Below are 14,986 nucleotides of genomic sequence, written 5' to 3'. Positions count from 1 at the left end.
TAATAGTCTGCCAACTATGATTTGTTATGAAAATGTTGTAGACATAGTACTTCTCTAACCTAAAACATAGGAATTACTAGTGGACAAAAAGTAATTTCGATACTAGATTCAAATTAAAAACCTATAATAGCCTGCCAACTATGATTTGTTGTGAAAATGTTGTGGACATAATACTTCTCTAACCTAAAACATAAGAATTACATTGAATATCTATAAATAACAATAATAATCTATCTAAAATGATTTATTATATTACTAAACTAAATTCAAATAATTTATCCAACACCTAGGTCATAATAGCCATGTAGGACTCTCATCCCATATCTGTAGTTTTTGTCTAAATTCATACAATTTAATGAATGCTAGTTTGCCTCAATGGGTATAAATAGGATATGGGGCTCTCCTTGTGTTTCATCCTGTGGCGTGAAAGCTGTCTATGTAATTATTTGGTGTGCTTCCAATATGGATTTTGCATCAAAAATGAAAGTTCTCCACGCTGTGGCTCTTGTTCTTCTCCTATCAACGGAGCCTGTTGTGTGTTTTGGACGGTGGAAATGGAGTAGTGGGACTAGTGCGAAAAAAATTACCTCAGAAGGGAATGGGGATCTTGTAACTGGTGGCTTGCCTGGCCAGACTGATGTAAACTTCAAGCACTATGCTGGCTATGTCACTGTAAATGAAACAAAAGGAAGGGCACTCTTTTACTGGTTCTATGAGGCCACGACTCAGGCTGATGTAAAACCATTAGTACTGTGGCTTAATGGAGGTAAGCATATATAGTAGTATTAGTGTCTGTTTGACACTTGCTATATCTTTTTCTTAGGTAGCTTAATTTGTTTTTGTACAGCTTTATAAAATCCTTGTTATTTATTTATTATATATATATATATAATTTCTTCATGTCGTAGCTAGATCATCTTTGTCATTAAAATCATTGAAGGTCGAATGCCATGGTTGCCTATAGACTTACTGGGAGGTTTCTACGATTGTAAGAGTAAAATTAAGATAAAATATGATGTAGTGTTCCATTACTTACGTACTATCTTATGTGGAGAACCTTACTCGCCAAGAAAATTGCAATTAGTTTTGAGTATCCTTTGCAGTATCAAATCTTTTGACCAAATCCGTCAGGCTATATATATCTATACTATTATTTTTAATATAAGAACCTGAGTTTTTTTTTTTTTTTTTTTTTTTTTTTTTTTTTTTTTTTGGGTTAGAAAATTGATATGAATGGGTTTATTTCAATTTTAAAAAAATAAAATAAAAGAACCTTTAAGTACGCCCATGCTTAGAAGCTATATATATATATATATATATTTGGTTAATTACAACTTACTCACTTGTGTTTGGCCAAAATTTAGATTGTCTACTTGTGGTTTAAAATTTGGTACTCTCCTCCTCGAGCTCTACTTCCTTAGACTTTTGTAACCCATCTTTAGCTTTTCCGTTTAAAAACACATTTTAATTAAAAAAACATAACATAAAACAAATCAAAATGCTAGGGTTTGAAATTTTGCACACAAAAAAGGACGAACATTACAATGAACAATGCCCTTGGGTATAGCCAAATTGCCATATCATTATTTCAAACACACAGAGGAAGAAAGACATGTATGAGTGCCCAACATCATCCACATATGGTGATGTAAATTGATTAACAAAAGACAAAGTACATAGAAAACACTCATGGAATCGATGGTTAGAGTCCCAATAATTCAAAGAAACCCATATGGACTCAAGGTCGCTGCTAGAGGAACTTCCTTACTGGTGTCTAGGTTGCGAAAGATGGAGGAGAGAGATTGGATTTTCTCTGTATCCATCCTTGCCATTGAAGCTTTAATAAACTACAATTGGAACTAGAACTTGCATTGAATCTGCTGCAATTCATCAAATGAAGCAAAAAGAAAAAACCCAAGACCAAGAGTATGAAATTTAATTAGAAAAAGATACTATGAAGAAGAAAGCAGCAACAACAATAGATCTAAACAACAATAAAGTTGTGCTTGAGGTCTTTCTTAATTACAATACTTAAGTTAGTCAGTTTGGTTATTTGTCTATGCCCAAGAGCATTGTTCACTATAATGTTCATCCTCTTTTTTTTTTTTTTTTTTTTTTTGCAAAATTTCAAACCTTAGCTTTTTGATCTGTTTTATGTTATGTTTTTTAATTAAAATGTGTTTTTTAGTGGAAAAACTAAAGGTGAATCACAGAAGCCTAACGAAGTAAAGTTTAGGTGGATAAAGTGTCAAATTTTAAACCATGAGTAAGCAACTTAAATTTCAGTTAAACCACAAGTAGATAAGTTGTAATTAATTTTTTTTTTTAGAATGAGCTAGTATATATATCTATTTGTGTAGATAGAATAAAGTGCAGGCACATGTTAATGGAAATTTTCATGTTGTGTAGTCTTTAGACAGTCCCTGACCCTATATAAACAAATCATTGTTAATAAAGAATTACTTCAAGTATTATGTATGTCTCTTTGTGGGAATTCTTTTACTTCTTTTTTTTTTTTTTTTTTTTTTACCTTTCCAAGAAGTTGTCTTTTTTTTTTTTTAGAGAACCTATCCAAGAAGTTTAAATCTATGATTCTATGATTTTGTTTGGCACTTCGTTTTATGTTCTCTGCTAAGGTGACAAGATGCTTTCCTTTTCAGGGCCCGGGTGCTCTTCTGTGGGATATGGAGCAACAGAAGAGATTGGTCCTTTCCTAGTGGAAAAGGATGGAAATAGCCTTAAATCTAATCCCTACTCATGGAACAGAGGTAGAAATTTTGTCACACAAATATTTTAAAGCGTAATATATATATATATATATATAGATACTTGTACGATTGCACTATGAACCACTATTTAGTTCTCCATTAATTTATTTAATTAATTAAGGAGATACAATAAGCTATTAAAATGTTATATTAAAATTCTTAATGTCTTATAATACAGAAGCCAACATATTATTCCTGGATTCTCCTATTGGGTCGGTTTTCATACACGAATACAACTAGTGATTACATTGGTTTGGGAGATGTACTTACAGGTAAGGACCATACAAATTCCAGTGCTCATGAACTTTGTTTATTTTTATAGAAAAATATTGTTAAAATAATGATTAAATTTACTATAATATTTCTTATAACATCTTAAATTATTAAGACAAATGATAGTTTATCAAATGGAATGAATGCACTCACCTTTGGCATGTTTGTTGACTATAATAGATACAGCAATGTAATAGTTATTCATGTGGTTTAGCTATTCAGTAGTTTGGTTATGTTTTATTACAAGAATAGTCATTCCTTATGAATAACTATTCTTTAAATGAGAAATAAATATTCATCTCTAAAAAGGTTGTGATAGCTATTTTTTAGTAGATGCAATAATTTTAACATTAATATATTTCCAAATAAACAAACTTTCCATATCTAAATAGCAATTATGGAAATAAAAAATTATAAAAAACTAACTCATCTCTCAAATTTAAAATAAATTATGTTCTAGGAAATATAATTGTATGAGTGAGATATTTTGTAAAATAGATCTTAAATTTTATTCAAATATTACAACTCACAATCAAACTAATGAATAGGTTTAGTTATTCCATCACAACACATTTTATTTCCAGTAAGAAATACTAGCCTCATCACACGTACTCCATGTGTGCAAAGAGACTCTTTTTTTATTTTGAGTTTAATGTAATTTTTCAATTTAAATTTATCTATTGTTAGCGGGGTCATATAGGAAGTAATTTTTAAGAAACTAAAATTTAGAATTTAAAATGAAGTAAACTACTAGTTTAATGTTTGCTACTTTTTAGGAAAAATATATCAAATGTGTGTGAGATATATTTAAATAGAGAGTATGCTAATTGAGAAATGATATGTCTACAACATTTTCACAACATTTTTACAACAAATCTTAAGTTTCTCTGGTAGTTTTAGGAAAAAAGTTTCTCTAGTAGTTTTTTTTTTTTTTAATTTTGTTGAATTACAATTTTAACCCTATTTTTTTTATTTTTTAAGAAAAAAGATGATTTAATTAGATTAGAGGTATTTTTGATATTTTTTGAAGTCATAACTTTCTGAATCCTCTTAATATATAGAGATATCTAGATATTATAATTCCTATTGTAATCTACATTCAGTGTACTAAACATGTTTTAAGTTTATCTTCTATACTACTATTTAAAGAGTTTTTTTTGTCTGGGATTCTCATTTTCATGGTTCAAAATAACCCTACTCTCTGTTTAAAAGAAACAAAGCTTGAGCGTAATTTTGTAAATATACAATATATCTTTAACTCCCACATAAAACTGCATATTTTCAAATCCTAAATTTTAGCCTCTCTTATCTCTCCATTTTTTTAAATTGCAGTTTCCTAAAAATTTCAATTCGCAGGTTCCATTAAATAAAAAAAACGTTCTTTCAGTGTTTTTATTTATTTTTTCTAAATCTCTTATTCCCTATTTAAAAAGTCTGTTTTCTATTTAAACTCAAATTAATACTCGGTTACACCTTCCTTCCTTCCTTTCTTTTTTTTTTCTTTTTTTTTTTTTTTTTTTTTCCTTTTTTGTTAAGTTCAACTACTCTCAATTATGTTCGGTTAGTCCTTTCTTTATTTTCTTTTCTTTTTTTTTTTAGGGAAGTCCGTTGGGTTATTTTAAAGAAAAGAAAGAAAAAAAAATGCCAAAAAAAAAAAATTTCCTATCAAAGATTCAAAATCAAATTAAATTGAAAACAAAGTGACAAACATCAATTGGTTATAGATAAACTTCTCCCCCACTACACAGATTCAAACTAAACAGTTTCTAACGGTTTCCTACACCTCTCACGATCAAAACACAACCTTTTTTTTTAAACGTTCAAACACAATCTTAAACTCAACATTCAAAAAGGCCGAAAAAAAAAAAAAAAAAAAAAAAAAAACTCTTTTACAAAATATATTTGTACAGATTGACAGAAGAAAAAATAAAGGCAACAAAAGACTAAAAAATTTTATGAGAGATGATCAGGATAGCATTTGCAAATCAATTGAAGACATGTTAATTTTCAACACTCATAGGAAGAAGACAAAGAACAATGATTCGTTTTCTCACTTACATTTTTCTAGCTAACCAAACATAAACAAGTTTGTTTATATTCGACTATTGTTTGAGTCTCTATGATTATTTGCTTCAATTTTTATTTAATTTATCTGCCTTAGTTGTCCATGACTCCATGCTAAATTGCTAATTTTTCATGTCTAATTAAAAAGAGCCTCTAAGCACGCGCTCACAGATGTGCTTGGAGGCTAGTGTTATTTAAATTTTTATAGTTTATAATTGCTTGATTATTTTATGTAACAGACGTAACTTTTCTTCTTTTTGTAAGTTTTATGTTACAAAATCTTGTTCTGTAAATACTTCGATGGCTTCTGATCATTTTGGTTGTACGTTCAATGGCTAATTTTTATAGCAAACGATGCTTATGTCTTCCTCCACAAGTGGTTCCTCAAGTTCCCATCTTATAGAACGCGAACCTTTTATATTGCTGGAGAAAGTTATGCAGGTATTTTAACTCTTATAAATGTTTATTGTGCTAATCTTAACAGAATTCCTATCAAATACTCACTCTCCACATTCACCAGGAAAATACATTCCGGAACTGGCTGACCTCATCCAGGACAAGAACAAAGATCCCTCTCTTTTTATCGATCTCAAGGGTATTTTGGTATGGTCCTAGACAATTACAAAATTAATATGTTCAAATCTATATATAAGTAAAATTTAGGTATATTACATTAAGTGATTAGATGCAGTATATTAAGTTTTTCAATTAAATTTGAAGACATAGTTACATTAACTTGTGAAATACTAATAATAATATATTTTCCAAGGATAATTAAATTCAATACAACTATGTATTTTGTCGAACTGTGAGCTGTGTTATTCTACCTCAAAATCAATTGGTAATAAAGAAGACACACTCAAATTTTTTATGGCATTCGACATCACACCACGCAGACCTATTTTTAGAGTGGTTGTAGAGAGTTAAATTGTGATCTGTCCCTCACAATGACACTCCTGTAACTCAAACTCATGATCTTAACTTTAATACCATTTGTCAATCTGTAAACTGTGACATTCTACCTCAAAACCAATTAGTAATGAGAAAGACACACTCAAATCTTTTATGATATTTGACATCACGCCACACGGTCCTGTTTTTAGAGTGGTTGTAGGAAGTCAAATTGTGTTCTCCCAACATTTTTAAATTTATTTAGGGAACAATATATTACACAAAAGGAACTTGACTTAAATTTTACACTATAATGCATCCCATTGTTCCATGATTGGTAACGAAAGCACACAACTAATCCCTTTCTCAAAGTACAGTTGGGTAATCCCGAAACATCTGATGCTGACGACTGGAGAGGTCAAGTGGATTATGCTTGGAGTCATGCTGTGATATCAGATGAGACTCATAATATAATCAAATCAACCTGTGATTTTGACTCTAATGATACATGGAGCAACAAAGATTGTACTGAAGCCGTTGATGAAATGTTTAGACAGTATAAGGAGATTGATATCTATAGCCTCTACACCTCAACCTGTACTATCAATTCAACTGATGCAGATAGCAATTCAATGCAATTCATGATGAAGCGCACACCTAATATGGTAAGGAATAATACATATTTCATTTTAGAGTTTATTGGAAATCAATTTATGTACAAGGGAAAGCACTCTTTTATAAAATCAACAGGCACTAATCATCATTTCATTTTGAAATGAAAGTATAGAGAGATTACCTCACTTATGATATTGTCTATGTATAATTGATCTCATGAATAGATTTAGTTTCCAAATTTAATAATTTGGTTTATATACATGTTAGGCAAAAATTAATTAATAATTTATTCTTTGAATCTAATCATGTATAGAGTCTCTCACATCATATAAAATTATTTGAAACATACCATATATAAGAGTCTTATTTAATCTAATTCTAATCATGTAAGGAAAAAGATTGTTCGGAGCCAAACTTTGTCCCCTAATAATATGTGGTTCTCTATATTGATTGCCTCCAATGTCGCACATTATTTTCATTCAAAGTGTTGCGAGTTTTTTTTTTTTTTTTTTTTTTTGAGAAATAATTACAACATGCTGCTAACCTCGTAGTTTGAACCCTTTCTCCCCTAGACCCACAAGCACTTTGTACATGAGGAGGTACTAATTCAGCTACAAAGCCTTTGGCAAGTGTTGTGAGTTGATTGAATAAATAGATGATTGTGATGGATTTTGTCTAACAGATGCCAAGAATCTTGGGTGGTTACGATCCATGCCTTGATAACTATGCTAAGACATTCTACAACAGACCAGATGTTCAGAAGGCTCTACATGTTAGTGATGGTCACCAGCTAAAGAACTGGAGCATCTGCAAGTAATGCATTTTCTACTAATTGTTAATATTTCGTTTGCCTTTGTTTGAAGTTCACTGATCTAAAAGAAACTTGAAGCAAGTCTTTAACTTTCTAATAAAAAGAAGCGGCCAAGAAATTTTTTTAATTTGATTTTCATGATACAAACTGAACATTTTTTTTCTAAAATTTTGGCTGTAGTGAGACTATATTTAACAATTGGACATACACAAATCCATCTGTCCTTCCTATATACAAGAAGCTAATTACAGCAGGAGTTAGAATATGGGTCTACAGGTATAAGTTTCCTAACTACCATATATTATTTTCTAGAGATTGTGATGATAATATATTTAACAATCTTATGGCATTCCTTTGTGGGTGGCTCAGTGGAGACACAGATGGAAGAGTTCCTGTACTATCTACAAGATACAGCTTAAATGTCCTGAAACTGCCCATTACTAAGGCATGGAGGCCTTGGTACCACAAGAAACAGGTAATCATCTGGACTCAGAATATGGCAATTACTACATTAAAATACAATTTTTATTTTTCATTTTAATAACTAATCCTGACATAGATAATATCTTATCTTAATATACAACTCCATTTTATTAGCAATTATTTAAAAGTATTTGGCCATTCGTTATCTCAAATTTGTACACTTAGTGTACGCATCAGCAGTATTGTGTGTTAAATGTGAACATTTTTAAAAGATGTGGACACTAGGTGTGAAAATATGAATATTGTGTTTATAGAGTTACATCTGCAAGTGAAACCATGTTTTCTTATTTAAGAAGTCTTTAAGGTATTCTGATACTCCACTAGTACACACTGTACATCTTGGGACAAAGACGAAAACTATAGTGTTTCACAAAGAGCGTGTGCAAATCTGACACTCTCCTGTTTTCCATTAAACGCTCTTTATTCTTGTGACATCACTTTGCAACCTACGTATAGTAAGAATTATTTGTAAGTGCTGGATTTACAAGTTGAGTTCCATTAAAGCGTGCTTAGAGTACTTAGAATATGAGCTCGCTATTTGATGCAGTACAAAATTCATGGTTGTAATAGTGATATTAACAGGATTTTCTTTTGTACCTTTCAGTACTAATCAATATGGAATGGAATGGTATTTGGTTCAGGTCAGTGGTTGGTTCCAAGAATACAAGGGACTTACGTTTGCAACATTTAGAGGAGCTGGCCATGCAGTACCTAGCTTCAAACCAAGCGAGTCATTGGCATTTTTCTCAGCCTTTCTCCTAGGCGAATCTCCACAAGGTGTTCGTTAAAAATCAAAACTTACAGTGAATTGTCTCTGTTGCTCTCCCAAAAGATTTTGGTCTTAATAAACTCCCAATAGTATTATTAGCTACCAGCGCCATATTAATGGGAATGGTTAATTAATCCTAGTTGTGCGAATACTTCATTTTTAGTAAATCCTTATGAAAGTTGTTGAACGATTGAGAGATTGAGAGAGAAAAAAGTAAATAGTGCAAGCAATAATGTGGCTTTGCCTTAATTATAGCCTACATCCATAATAGGAAGTTCTTAACTGCTACAATTTTGATATTAAGCTCTTTAGTCTTTATAATCCCAGGCTACTAGTACAAAGATTAGACCATTTCGTAGTGGTACTTTAATTATGTAATATATTATAAGCCTGTTTAAAAAACTCTATATACTACTTTTGTGTTCGTGTTCGTATGTTCTAATAAGTAATATTGTTTCCAAAAAAAAATATAGAGATTTTATACTAGAGAACTCTAAGCTAATCTTAAATTAACTCATAGTTAGCCTACTTGTTTTATAAGTACACGGCCTACAATTGGTTTATACCTTTTGGATCATAATATGTTTAAAATGAAAATTATCCAATAATATGATTATAGATTGAATAATTAAGCTTCCTACTACCAAAAAAAGATTTAATAATTTTTCATTGCCAAAGTTCGCCTTTGTTTATTATTATTATTTTTTTCAAATTAAACAGTTGATGCGATTTTCTGATGCACTTGGTATCATAGAACTAATCCAATGTCATATGTTCAGCCAAAAGAAGTTCATTGTAGGCAACGCAATACGCGCGCTAGATATTTATGTATTTCACAATGCACCATAATTGATTTCATAATCTCCCCAAAGCAGCAATGCAATTCAAGATCTATTAAACAGCAATACTAATCATTAAACCATATTGGGTAATGACTTTATTACTATACTAATCTCATCACATGCATTTTACGCGTGCAATGATGCTTTTCTTTTGTCTTGTGTCATAATTTTATTTTATTTTTAATTTTGGATAAGTTTTTTTTTTTTTTTTTTTGATAGATTAGATAAGTTTTTTTTCGAAAACATGGATATGTAAGAGAGTGTCATATTTTGTAGGCATTTTAAATGGAATTGGAAATATATTTTTAACAAGTTGTCCTCAAGTTTTTTTTGGGTTAAACTAAGGTTTAAGGGTATTTCTGAACCACATAAAAATCCTCTTATAGAAAGTACTAGCTTCATCACACGCGCTTTCCACGTGCGATGAGGTTTTTTTTTTTTTTTTTTTTTTTTTGTCTAGTGTCATAATTTTCTTTTTTCTTTTTTTTTTTAAAAAAATTCTTGATAAGTTTGTTTTGAAAACATGAATTAGTAGGAGAGTGTCCTATTTTGTAGGCATTTTAAATGGAGTTGGAGATATATTTTTACTGGATTGTCCTCAAATTTTTTTCCAGTTAAACCTAAGATTTAGAGGTATTTCTGAACTACATAAAAGTCTAGTCCAAAGAGTATCCACATAAAATAGGACACTCTCATACTAATCAATCACACACTTTTTGAGCATACGAAGAGGGGTTTTTTTTTTTTTTTTTTGGTCTAGTTTCACAATTCCCCCCCCCCCTTTTTTTTTATAAATTTTGGATAAGTTTGTTTTGAAGACATGAATTAGTAGGAGAGTATCATATTTTATAGCCATTTTAAATTAAGTTTGAGATATAAGTTTACCGGGTTATCCTCAAGTTTTTTCTCTGTTAAACCTAAGGTTTAAGGACATTTTTGAACCACATAAAATTTTAGTCAAAAAAGAGAAATCATCCTATAAATAGTACAAATAGATAGATAATGAGTACAACTGTGTTCCTACAATGGTAACAATATTCTCCCCACTAGAAAATATTAATTTCTGAATTTTATGGACATGCTCCGTATGCCATGCACATTACCCCGACAATATTATTCCAATAATATAGCTAGTGAAGGAGCTAAGGGAACTAGCAAATATTGATTTATTGGAACTGATTTAAGCAAAAGAGAATCTAATTTTTGGTAGCATAAACATTTTCCTGTGTCCATAATTTCGTAAAGCTGGCATAGAAACTCGTTCTATAGCAAACACCACTCCCCCCCCCCCCCCCCCCCCCTTGGAATATTTGAATGACGGTTTGAATTGATAATTCATTGTTGGATATATCATCTTTGCTCCAGAGTAAAGAGGTAGAGGCTTCACAGGCTTTGAGGTTTCAACTTCAAGAGGAATATAGATTGCATTTTTAATGTCTTCAAGCATTTCTGTGTTGGAGTCGTAACCATTGGAAGAATTGAAGAAGATTTGAAATACTTTCATGCATGAAAGATGGAGATGATTGCATGATTTTGGAAAATCACAAAATCCTTCCATTAAAACATGTTTAAGTAAATCCTTCTTATTTTGATCAAGTATTTCTCTCGTAAAAGCAATTTCCTCTTTAATATCTGCCTCCGGGTTGTCTTTCAAGTAAGTATACATTGGTTATTAGATCCAAGGAATCATATATAGGATTGGTGGAATTGAAACTGTAAAGTTGTTATTTACAACTATTTTGTGTTGGCTTTAGTTCCGTGCCAAATTTGATTGTAATTTTATTCAATCATTTTTTCCCTATATTTATGTGGGGTTTTTAATTGTAAGAGTTGAGCGTCAGAGAGTGTGAAGACCAAGGAAGTCAATACCGTACCGGAGGCTGTACCAATTTCGACAATGGTACAATATATTTCGGATACCAGTCAATACCGGTATACCGTTTCAGATTAACCACTATTTTTTTTACTATTTTATACAATATACAAAGTTATATTTCTAATAACTCAATATATCACTTTGGCAACTTTTTATATTTTTTGATGGAGTTATCAACATATAAATATATAATAATGAGAAGGACACTTACCTCAAATAAAATAAAATATTTAAATCATCTAATAATTTAAAAATTAAAATAATTTATAATTATAATTATAAGTATATTTATTTCCAAAAAAAAAACTTTAAATATTATAGCAATATTAGTATTATAATATTTCACACAACTTTTACCACAACTCGTTATATGATAAGTTGTGAGAGGTGAAAAAAATTGTGGGTGTATGTGGATTCACATTTTTATCACTCACAATTCCTCACATGGCAAATTATAGCAAAAATTGTTTAAAATGTTGTAATATTAGTATTATTCTAAATATAAATTTGTTGCAATACAAAGGCAATCCGACAATACACGTACATTATGTCACATCACATTGGGCTCAAAGGCCAAAGCTAGAAAGAAGTAATGGATTTAGCTCATCTTTTATTCGAAAATTAAAAACTTTCAATATTTCTAATGCTAGTGTCAATAGTCACGTGGAGAGCTTAGGAAACTTCAAAAAGAAATACAAAGCAAAGAAAGAGAAAGTGAGAAACCACATACATAACAGTGTTCAGCCAAAAAAAAAAAAAAAGAGGTATTAATTCATTACAGAGTAGTGGAGACAGACAAAGAAGAAGCTGCTTCATGGCGTCACCCCTGCTTCGTTGTCGTCTTCTTCCTTTTCTCCTTCTTCTCTGTTTTCTTTCCTTACAAATGAGACTTTTCGTCTTTCGGCCCGGTATCCATTTACCCACCGAAACAACCAAATTTCACCGGTACGGCTGGTATTTTTTTCGATATGAAATAGAGGTGTACATGTACCAGTGCACTGGCCGACACAGTATATATCGGCCGCACTGGCTAGTACAGTACGGTATTGACTTCCTCGGTAAAGACTCAAGCTTAAAACAAAGTACAAGTGGATTTCATGAGAAGCTAACTCGCAAAGTAGCCATGTGTGGAGCACATGACTAGAATGCAAAGAGTCATGATAGCCTGGAGTTTTCGTGAGTGTCTTATGGGTAAGTCCTTCCCGCGAAATACTCGTGAAACATTCTGTTTGGCTAATTTGTCATGTTTGTTTTACCAAGTCTTTAGCCACGCTATATATACTCTCATTACCCACATATTGTATGGAGTGCTTTTCAGAGAGAAAACCCTAGCATACACACTTGAGAGTTAGAGATTGTTATACCCACAATCATCTACACATTTTCTTGTGGTCTTCCTCTACTCCTACCTCTTCATTTCTAAATCCTTGAGAGGTTGATAACTCAAACACTTACCACACCCAATCTGAGTGTAAAGTGAGGTTTTGGTGTTGTTGGGAAGTATTGGAAGAAGCCAATCATTGGTGGATGCAATCAAGCTGAATTGTTGGAATCGGAAAAGTTAGAGAAGACAAGGTTCTAAGAAGCCAGTTGGTAGCAGGAGTTTGGAGGGCTCAAGTACATGGAGTAGACTAGCCTTGGAAGGTCTTTTGTTATTCGTGTACTCCAACTTATTCTCTAATGGATAGATTTATCCCTTGAGGGTGACAGAAAGGTTTTTCGCCAAGTTCTTCGATTTCCTCTTCGATAACACATCTCAATGTTATCTTGTGTTTGCATCCTTCTTCCCTACTCTTTAAGCTTTTCTTTTATTGTTGATATTGGATGAATATGGGTTAGAGTAGTTTATCAGTTGTTTGCACGCATTTACTCTTATTCTGCACTTAGTTTAATTTAGGAGTAAAAGCAACCGAGCCGTAATTTTTATTGGGGGTCTAAACAAGCTCTTATGTTCATACACAAATCCAAGCTTTCAATTGGTATTAAAGCGGGTACACTTTGTCGGATTTCATTGTCCTAGTGTGATCCTAGACCCCTTGACTTGCTATGGATAGTGTTATGCAAAAGCCAACATGAAGTATAGTTCATATGTTTGTGATAATGACTCTATGAGCATCTTTGGAGAGTATCCTAGCAACGAGCTTCTAGAGTTATTCAAGTCTAAGAAACATGCTAGAATTTTTGTACACATGTTGAAATGTTTAGAACATAGGAATCATGAGATTCATAATAGCTTGTGTGAGTCTAATTCCTTGATTGCAAAATATAAGAGAATGAATAGACATTTATGTGATAAAATTGATGATTTGAAAAGAAAGCTCCACTCATCCTTAAATGATGTAAAGGAAGATAAGTCTTGCTTTAATGGTCAAGAATGTTTGTCTCATGCTTGTCTCTTTGTTCATACTGCATTGAAAGTTTTTAATTCTTGTTTTTGGTATCTTGACAGTGAGTGTTCAAGACACATGACCGAAGATAAATCGCTCTTCAAAAGTCTCAAGGAGAAGGAGGATGGTTTTGTGACATTTGGAGATGGAAGCCACTCACAAGTTCTCGGAAAGGGAATTGTTGATATTTTGATACTCCCTTTGTTGACCGATGTCCTTTACATCAAAGGGTTGAAAGTGAACTTGCTAAGTATCACCCAAATATGTGATGAAAACTTTCTAGTTCAATTCTCAAAGAAGGGGTTTCTAATTCTCAATGAAGAAGATGTACAAGTCTTGAAAGGACTTAGGACCACCGACAATTGCTATGGTGTTATTCCTAAGCCAAATATATCATGTCGGAGTGCACAAGTAAATCTTTTGGAGTTATGGCATCAACATTTTGGGCATGCAAATTACAAGCAAGTGGCAAAAGTTTCAAAGCTTGAAGCCGTGATTGGTTTGCCGAAGTTTGGAAAGGTTGAGAAAAATGTTTGTGGTCCATGTCAATTCACTAAATCAACCCATCCCAAAGTGAATGTAGTTGCTACATCTCGACCTTTGGAGTTGCTTCATGTGGATCTAATGGGTCCAACGAGAATGGAAAGCATGGGTGGGAAAAGGTACATCATGGTTATGGTTGATGATTTCTCAAGGTACTTTTAGGTGGAATTCCTTAGAGAAAAGTCGAAGGCATGCGAGAAGACGAAAAGATTATGCAAGAAACTCCAAAATGAAAAGGGAATTCCCATAGTTAAAATCAAGAGTGATCATAGGAAGGAGTTTGAGAATGCCAAATTTGAAGCATTTTGCAATGAGCATGGTATTAAGAAAGAATTCTCAGCCCCAAAGACTCCACAACAAAATGGGGTGGTTGAAAGGAAGAACTAGGTGATCCAAGAGATGGCGAGAGTGATGCTACTTAACAAAAACATCCCACAAAAGTTTTAGGCTGAAGCAGTGAACACATCATGCCACATTGGGAATAGGATTTTCTTTCGAGCCGGATCAAAGAAAACGTCATTTGAGATTTGGAAGGAAAAGAAGCCTAAGGTGAAATATTATCGAGTATTTGGAAGTAAATTCTATATTCTCAATGATCGGGATAATCTTGGGAAATTTGATGCCAAGAGTGATGAAGGAATCTTTCTAGGATACTTCGTAAATA

At 32.0% G+C, this 14,986-nt stretch overlaps 1 protein-coding gene across 1 annotated transcript; it reads left to right on the top strand.

Moving 5' to 3' along the window:
- Positions 1-291: 291 nt before the first annotated feature.
- Positions 292-9,036, top strand: LOC112016339 (serine carboxypeptidase-like 32). Its single transcript, XM_024048885.2, is given in 11 exon segments — positions 292-766; positions 2,661-2,768; positions 2,947-2,980; positions 2,982-3,040; positions 5,454-5,546; positions 5,626-5,708; positions 6,374-6,661; positions 7,294-7,424; positions 7,603-7,698; positions 7,792-7,897; positions 8,547-9,036. Coding segments are annotated over 11 exon segments (1,536 nt in total). The 5' UTR covers positions 292-375; the 3' UTR covers positions 8,694-9,036.
- Positions 9,037-14,986: the final 5,950 nt, after the last annotated feature.

The sequence above is a fragment of the Quercus suber genome, unplaced genomic scaffold, assembly GCF_002906115.3.
Source record: "Quercus suber isolate HL8 unplaced genomic scaffold, Cork oak 2.0 scaffold_300, whole genome shotgun sequence".
Taxonomy (NCBI): domain Eukaryota; kingdom Viridiplantae; phylum Streptophyta; class Magnoliopsida; order Fagales; family Fagaceae; genus Quercus; species Quercus suber.
This window is presented reverse-complemented; position numbering and strand designations above follow the sequence as displayed.